The sequence below is a fragment of the Rhinopithecus roxellana genome, chromosome 9 (assembly GCF_007565055.1).
Source record: "Rhinopithecus roxellana isolate Shanxi Qingling chromosome 9, ASM756505v1, whole genome shotgun sequence".
Taxonomy (NCBI): domain Eukaryota; kingdom Metazoa; phylum Chordata; class Mammalia; order Primates; family Cercopithecidae; genus Rhinopithecus; species Rhinopithecus roxellana.
Window position 1 is genome coordinate 73,828,058 of NC_044557.1, and position 8,741 is coordinate 73,836,798.

General features: G+C 43.1%; 1 protein-coding gene across 3 annotated transcripts in view; it reads right to left on the reverse strand.

Moving 5' to 3' along the window:
- Positions 1-7,890, reverse strand: part of SYBU (syntabulin) — a 69,993-nt gene extending 62,103 nt beyond the window's left edge. The window contains exons 1-2 of one of the 3 annotated variants that reach the window (XM_010363103.2): positions 7,683-7,890; positions 5,758-5,959 (exon numbers count right to left, since the gene is read on the reverse strand). In XM_010363103.2, coding sequence (XP_010361405.1) covers positions 5,758-5,959; positions 7,683-7,706 — 226 coding nt within the window. In that variant the 5' untranslated portion in view covers positions 7,707-7,890. Of the gene's footprint in view, positions 1-5,757; positions 5,963-7,682 lie in introns of all 3 variants that reach the window. The other 2 variants (XM_010363102.2, XM_010363104.2) reach the window with 2 other exon arrangements.
- Positions 7,891-8,741: the final 851 nt, after the last annotated feature.

Consider the following 8,741-nt stretch of genomic DNA (forward strand, 5'->3'; position numbering starts at 1 on the left):
TTTAAACAGCCTGGCTGGCCACCATTTCTACCATCTTTGATCCTTATTCATCTTGCGATGCTACTTTCAGCATACCCCTCATACTCCTCATACCAAATCCCCAAATACACACAGACCACAAAGAAGTGAGGCTCAGCCTTCAGAGTGCACAAGAGTTGCCTGGAAATCCTGTAAAATGCAGATTCCTGAGCCCTTTCATTTCAAGACAATAGTTTTGGGCTAAGGCCATTGTATCTGAGTTTTAAACAAGTTTCACTGAGGATTCAAAAGTAGGCAAACACCATACTCTAAAATTGGAAAACATTCTCATAAAGACAGGTGTTTTAGAACCTGAAAGATTTTTCAGGTTAAGTACCTTAATTTGCTTTCAGACATGGTCCAGTTCCATCACATTTACCTTTCACCATTCCTACTGCTAAGAATGGTTTATTAAATGACAAAAATTTTGCTCTTGGCAAATTGCAGTTACTACATTCTCAAAGAAATACTATATGCCTTTCGTTTATAATCTATTTCATTAGGTACATGCTTCTGCGGTGAGGCGGCTAAGCATTTGAAATATTTATTATACAACATTTCCTAGGTCTCATACTCATTAAAGTGATACTAAATTGATAGGGTCTTTTTTTTTTAAATTCACAGCAGGGTAGCAGTCATTCAACTGTAGTATAATTTGGTATTGCAGCTCACTTCATTTTAAGCAGTTCATCTCAGTTCTAATCATTATGTTCAAAGCTTCACTCTATCCAGATGCCAAGTTTCCCCAACTGTACAAAAGCGCAGGAGAAATATTTCTGTTTGGCAAGGCCTGGCAAATTTTTGGAGGCATTGTCATGCCTCAACAGGGCACCAGTCAGGTTATAATTTGCCTTAATTGCTTGTGCCACAAACAGAAACAATGATTACCTCTAGGTCATTGGCACTCAAAGAAAGATTTCTTCCCAGCTACGGTAAGTAACAAAATACTTTCTGCAAACACCTTACTCGGGATTAGACTGCAAAGAATCTCAGATTTTGATCACTTAAAAAAATTGACCTGGTACATGTTTTTAATGTGTTAAATTGCACACTTGCCTGTGTATCTATGTGTGCACATTAGAAACATGAAAATAACTCAGATAAATTACTGTTCTCCCATAAAACAACTAGTCTTCTATCTGCATAATTTGTTCCACCTGCCATGTTTACAAGGCGCCCCAAGGAGAACTAGCTTAAAAGCCAGCAATCCATCTGCCTCTCAGTTCTAAGGGGGTAATTATTGCCTCAACTAAGCAAAGAGGAATGCACAGCATGCTGCTAACCATGTCAGGTGACTGATGTATGTGCCTGACACACTCACCCAGGTCATCGGCTTTTCTAATAGTGGCTGGGGTCATGGTACAGTGACAGACACAATTCACTACTTAAAGAAAAGGGGGAGAAAAATGGATAGAGACTATATTCAATGGGCCAAACCCAGAACACAAACCAACAATGTAGGCTTTACCACTTCTTATGTTAAAAACAAGAAACATGGGGGAGAAAAGACAGGTTAACTTTATGCCAAAACACTGGTTTAAACAAACAAACAAAAAAAAAAAAACCATTTTTTTTTAAAGGGGACAGGAAAGAAGGTGTTTTGTTTCTATTAACTTCCTATTAACTGTACTTCCTTACATATTTTTAAAATAAAGCATTAATTAATATTTATTAATAACGTATAATGTTCTACTTGCTGTACACACAAAATAGGGCCTGGCCTCTAATACAGCATAAACTTAACTGTCTCCAACTAAGGCCATAGTGACCAAGACTGAGTACAAACTGTGAGGAATACTGTTTGAAGACTAGAATGATGTCCAAGCACAAAAACACTCATGTGCTGATGAAATGCACAAAACACATGCAGATCTTCAAAGAAATTCCGCTAAGAAGAAGTGATTAAAAAAAAAAAAAAAGAAAAAGAGCTCTTTGGGGACACACCCCAAATGAATTGCAAAAGGTCACACACAACTTCTTCCCTCTGAAATAAGGCAGAGACAACATACAAATTAGCATATAGAATATCAAGTCATTAAGTGTTCCTTGCCAAAGCTCCCATCGGAAAGCAAGAGGGAGGCAGTGGAGTGCGGAGGGAAAACTGAAAGTGGGTAAAGACGGACAGATCGCTTTGGAAATATTTCCATTCTTTTCATTTCACAGGCCAGTAAAATTATAAGAAAAACTTGAGGGTGGAGTAGAGAAAACATCAACATTGAATTGTTATTTATTTTGCCGAAGTAGAACTACCATCCACTATCATGAGTTTTGTTTCATTACAAATGATAGAAAAGCCAGATTCTCAGAATAAAGGATAATTCTTTGTATTAAGTAAATGTTTATGAAGCTCATTACATTATCTTTTTTTAAAAAAGTAAAAATTTTAGAACATATGATGCTCTTCATAATTAATGCTTTTGATGTAGATTTGGGGAAAGAGTCTCCAGTTTGCAGTTCTGAAAATGCAATTTTCAAATTAAATTTAATTGTGTTTGAGGTGACACCTTCCTCTATAATTTCATTACCAGATTGTAAGAATTCCCCCAACTATGCATGGCTCCTTTTACATGAGTGAATGTGATTTATAAAGAAGATAAGCTAATACAGGAGGATTATCGGAAGGTTGCGAAGCTATGATGACAATAGATCCCTCTAAATTATTTTAGTTTTCTTCTATAAAGGATGGTATTTTTTAATATTTGTATGCACCTTGCTCTCTGACTTAATTGCCATGATTAAGCAATGAACATACATTCTGGCCTCAGTGTTGGAGTGGCTGGATTAAAACAAGCAATTTTCCCCTGCTGGTTGAACAAGTCTTACATTCTCTATCTCACTGCCTGCAGCATTAACACTCCCCACAGTACCAAACCCATTTATTTTCCACCCACCAACCAGACTCCTAAAGCATCATTAACATGCCCCCAAAGGCCTTGCTGCTGTCAATTTTAGCCTGCACAAGCACTCAAAAGCTTTTGTGGGGTTTATCAGAGTTCTGTAGGAAAGGAAGGGAAAGGCATTAGACTCAAACCTTGGGGAATTGACAACACAGGAAGATGAAGAGAGATGAGGGAGAGGCCCAGGAATGGAGGAAATCCTATCTGCAGGCAAGGTGCAAGGCTCAAGATTGAAAGGTTGTTCAAAGACACCCACAATTATATGCTTCTGCCACTCAATTTTCAGCTAGTTAATGGCAAAAAAATCAATATCTACTTTCGATTTTCATGTACAGCATTATAGCCTCAGCCGGAGACAGGTCTCCTAGGAAGGAGGATGATTCAGGAAGTGGTTCGGGGAAAGAATGATTCATAACCAAAATCAATAATCATATTGGTTTACCTTCATATTTTCTAAAATATATTTGGGGTTTTCCTTTTTTTTGTTGTTTTGAACAACCTTTTCTTTTTTCTGATAACACTACTCACCCTGAAATCAGTCACAGAGCAATTGACTACATGGAGAGAATACCAGGAATAAATGTGGAACTGAGTTATGTACACAAAGCTCTGTCAGTTTGAAATGATGTGCCCAGAGTTCATCCACACTCACCAGAGTGAGCTCTGGGCTCCAAAACACAGTTAAAGTAAACAGCATTACATTCTGCAAATACGACTCTAGATTCTAGGAATATTAACTGTGATAGCTTCTCAGTTATCCTTTTGTTTTCTTCTTGGGAGAATAGTAAGCAAAGCGGTGGGTTTCCATCTTAAACTAGATTCATGTGATTCAAATAGAAAGAAATAAGTTTTAAAACATAATATTTTGATAGTTTTTTTTTTCAGAATCAAGCAGATGATTTGAATTAGTTAGCAAAAAAAAAAAAAAAAAAAAAAAAAGTAGGCAGTGCAGAATTTCCAAAACACAACTTATGCAGAGGACAGAATAACTTTGTGAAAGTATGTAATAAATCCAAAGCTGCATTTATAAAATCCTTGAAAAATGTAGCCGTGAGCCCTAAATGCAGTGGAATGTTAGGTCCTGCTAAATTAGAGCATTAATCATAGCATCTTGATTCACGTGTTTCTTCTCATACATGTGTTAATCTTCAAGTTCCATGTTCCCTAAATAAGTCTGAAAACATTATCCACTGTGAAACATTCTTCACTAGTCATAAGACAGTCACTCCTTTAAATTTTACCCAAATTCCTAATAGTTTTCAAGGAATGTAAGTCCTTCTAAGTCATGTACTTCAATGGGAATAACAAGCTCTGTCAAGTGATACTGGTGGCACCTACAGGGATTATCAAGAGATTTGTGCCCTTACCAAACATGCTCCAACTTTAAGGAAACTTTCTTAATCATATGCCCAAATGGACATCCATAGTTCATTGTATTAAGAACCATCATTTATTAAGCACTTCTGTAAGCCAGGCACTGTGCTAGGTGAACATTTAGGTATCTGGTCTCATTCAACTTCACAGCTACTCTACAAGGCAAGTATTATAATCTAATTTTATGGATATAACAACTGAGGCTTAAGGAGGTTAGGCAAGTTGCTGAAGGTCACACAGTATGTGATGGTGAAAGGGCCAGGGATTCCAGCCCTTCAGGCTTGACAGATCACAAAGCCTGGGCTCTTCCCCACTAAACCATAAGGCCAGGCCAGCCTTGGTCTATAACTCTCCTTGATCTTGACCTCATTTATTAGGAATTGCTTTATCTTTGGGGAATTTTATAATTAGAGGTACACAGGCTTCTAGAGGTTGCTAGTATAAAATTCAATCCAATATTTTTTTCTAGATTTAACAAAGGAATGCATTTTTAAAAACAGTCATAGAATGGCAATCATTAAAAGGTCAGGAAACGACAGATGCTGGAGAGGATGTGGAGAAATAGGAATGTTTTTACACTGTTGGTGGGAGTGTAAATTAGTTCAACCACTGTGGAAGGCAGTGTGGCGATTCCTCAAGGATCTAGAACCAGAAATACCATTTGAACCAGCATTCCCATTACTGGGTATATACCCAAAGAATTTTAAATCATTCCACTATAAAGACACATGCACGTGTATGTTTATTGCAGCACTGTTCACAACAGCAAAGACTTGGAACCAATTCAAATGCCCATCAATGATAGACTGGATAAAGAAAATGTGGCACATATACACCATGGAATACTATGCAGCCAAAAAACAGGGTGAGTTAATGTCCTTTTCAGGGACACGGATGAAGCTGGAAACCATCATTCTCAGCAAACTAAACACAGGAACAGAAAAACAAATACCACATGTTCTCACTCATAAGTAGGAGCTGAACACACGGACACAGGGAGGGAAACATCACATACCAGGGCCTGTCAGTGGGTGGGAGGCTAGGAGAGGGAAAGCATTAGGCGAAATACCCAATGTAGGTGATGGGTTGATGGGTTGATGGGTGCAGCAAACCGCCATGGCACGTGTATACTTATGTAACAAACCTGCACATTCTGCACATGTATCCCAGAACTTAAAGTTAATAAAACAAAAGAAAAAAAGTCATAGAAACAAGAAGTTAGATTTTACATTCGAAATTATAAGCTAGAATAACATATGAAAATTCAAGTGTGAGATTCCAATAAACTGAACTATATGAAACTGCTGTGTTTGTAGGTCACAAGAGCCAGAAATGTGCCGCCTTCTACAATTCATCCTAATAGCAGAAGTGTAGTTCTAGACTATAAGGAACCCAGTAGGGGCCCATTCACAATGCACCTGCAGTGCACATGTTTCATGCCTCTCGTGGCCTCCCAAGGGTACTGTACCTGAGCAGAAGCTGTTGCTGCTAACGGTCCTCGCTGAGCGCCCAGAGCTGCTGGGGTTGAACTCTCTGCTCTCTTCCTCAGAGAAAGGAGACTCAGAGGCTGGGGACACTTTGTGCTGTTGTTGGGGCATATGGGGCCGAAGAATCAACCGGGGAATTCGGCTTCGAGAAATCTCCTTGTCATGATGCTGGACTCTGTGCTCCTTCTCAAAATTGGACATCAAAAAAGAAAACAAAAGGAAACGCGTTTCCCTCTCTTAACTCCTGTCGGTTCCTTCAAGGATCCGTTTCTAAGATACACATTTCTGAGTATTGAGTCTTCACAGAGTAGTCCTTATCTCAGTTGCTGAAATGAGCTTCAAAACTCTTCCACATAGCTAACCTTTCTAATCCATTGAGTAGCACATGTCTGTGTGGCACATACACACACACACACCACACATATACACACCACACATATACACACCTCCACTCACTAGCTGGAAGGCCATCCTACTTCCCTATGCCAGTCCTGACTCATCTTCCCACCTTGACTTCTTCTATCACATTCAAGCTTCTGCCTCCCAAAGGCTCTTTATTACACCACAATCTGGCTCACTCGATAGCCTTCAGACTTCCATTTTGCTTTCCGTAAATTAGCTGTGACAATCTGACTTCTGTTTTCTTGTCTCCTCACAAAGTTGAACCCTATACCTGGAACAGTTATTTCCTGATAGCTCACACACAATTATCTTTAAAATCCCTCCTCTTCTGGACAGGATCTTAATTATTCATTAATATCCTGGTACACAAGGCTTGTTGCCAACAGAAAAGCAAACACAAATCCGATATTCGGGAAGATGACTCCACCTTTTACATCATCTTTAATTTTTGTTTTCCTTACAGGACATCCAAAAGAAGAGATTTTTCTCTCTCCTTAAAAATGCAGCATGAAGTACCCTGCCATGTCTTGGTTTTAAAAATGCATAACTAGTATTTTCACAATGTTTTCCAACTTATGAAGTGCTTTTCCAACCATTTTCTCGTTTGATCTTTACACACCAGACTGTACATAGAGAAGACACCAATGAATGTCCCTATTTTCAGATGAGGAAGCAGGCTAAATGGGGTAAGAGATGCTGAGGCAATTCTGCATATCATGCCAGAAGTAGAACGAAATTCAAATCCAGTGCTTTGCAGGGTCACCACCACCCTGCCTTATTGAAATGGATTCCTAGGAGGAGAGTTTGCAAAAATTCCACTGCTTCCTCCAACCTCTGCCACTGAAAAGGGACTCTTTGGCTTAGGTAACAAACACCGTTTCGAAACATGACCTACTGTTCCTTCCACCGGTTTACCAGGAAGGGTTACGGCCAAAATAAACACCTCTGGGAGGCCGGCACATGGCATAAATTGAAGGGTAGACCCCAGCAATGGGGAACTTCGGAGGGCCCTCAGGCATCCACTCTACCCGGGGGCCGTCAGCCGCACCCAGCCTCGGATTCGCCCCGAACATCTGCCGCCCAGCAGGTACCATGCGCCAGCCACTCCGCCGGGCACACCGCAGACCCTGAGCCAAGGCAGGGTCACTGACACGCGCGAGTCTTCATTTCCCAGTCGCTAATTCATCAAATTCCTTTCATTCACATCACACATACAGGACATCAACTGAAAGCTACACCCCACAGTCCCAGTTTCAGGAGGTGGGATTAACCCTCCAATCATGTCATTCTCCAAAATCTGTTCCTCCAGTACCACCTCCCTCCCCATCTCCTGGATCTCCACTCCTAAGCAATGCCTGCTGCCTTCTCCGGACCCCACCACTACCTCTCCCATCTTTCCCCAGACTCTAAACGTCCCCCCTCCAGTTCTCATCCCGCCCGCTTCTCGCCCCTCAGTGCCCACCTTCCCCGCCCTCCAGTGCCCGCACTGCCCAGCGCTCCTTACCTTGCTCTCGCGGAGGGGCCCCATCGCGCGGCTGCCCGCCGGCTCCTCGCGCCGCCGCTGCCGCCTTCCAGGAGGAGGCACCTGCGAGCACGGAGCGAGGAGACTGCGCTGAGCCGGCGCGGGCTGCGGGCGGCGGCTGCTGGTGAGGCTCCAACGCGCCGCCGCCGCCGCTACTGCAGCCGATTGCGCTGGGCTCCGAGGGCGCGCCCGGCCCCTCCCGGGCCGGACACGTGGTGCTGCAGTAGCTAGAGGCAGCTCCTGGGGCGCCTCCCACGCCCTCCCTCACCTGCGGCCTTGGGGCAACTCGACAGCGCCTGGGCGCGCCCCATCCGCCGGATTTCGCCACGGCACTCCCCGCCCCACCCCCCACCCCCACCTCAGCCAGAGCCCGTGTCCTTCACTCTCCAAGGAGCTCGGCTCGGTGGGGGCAGGCTGCGGCTAGTGGCATCTCCAGCCCCCACCCTCTTTTTTGTTTGTTTGCTTTTTGCACTTGATCTCAGGTTTGAAGTGGGTGGTGTTGGATGGAGTGACTGAGAAAAGCTGCGACATCACACATCACAGAGAGGCAAAATAGAGGAAGTTTTCCCCTGGAGATCCCTTCTTGGCCTCCGGGTCTTAAGTCAGCCTACAGCTCCGCACAACTGCCTCGCCCGAGAGCGGCGGAGATCCCTCTCATACCGGACCCCAGCCAAGCCTGTGCGGCAGGACAGACACAGCCTCTGGGTTCCGGGATCTCAAAGGCTGCAATGGATTCTACTTGGGGGGGTGGGGGGGTGGGGGGGGGTTGCATCAGAAAGGTCTTCAGTGGTGAGCGCAGCTCCCTCCGGCTTGGGGAAGCCAGGCTGCTATGTAGCGGGAGAACAGCCTTTTCCCCAGCGCTGCCCTGCAGCTGCCCGGCGCCAGGAAGGAGCTCAGGCACACTGCTAAGGGAAGAACACTGCAATTGAACTCAGAAAAATGAGTCAAGCCAGCACTCCAATCAGTCCCTTCAGCCTGAGTGCCTTTAAAGTTTTCGTTGTTGTTTTGTCGTTGATTTTTTTTTTTTTTTTTTCAGTTGTT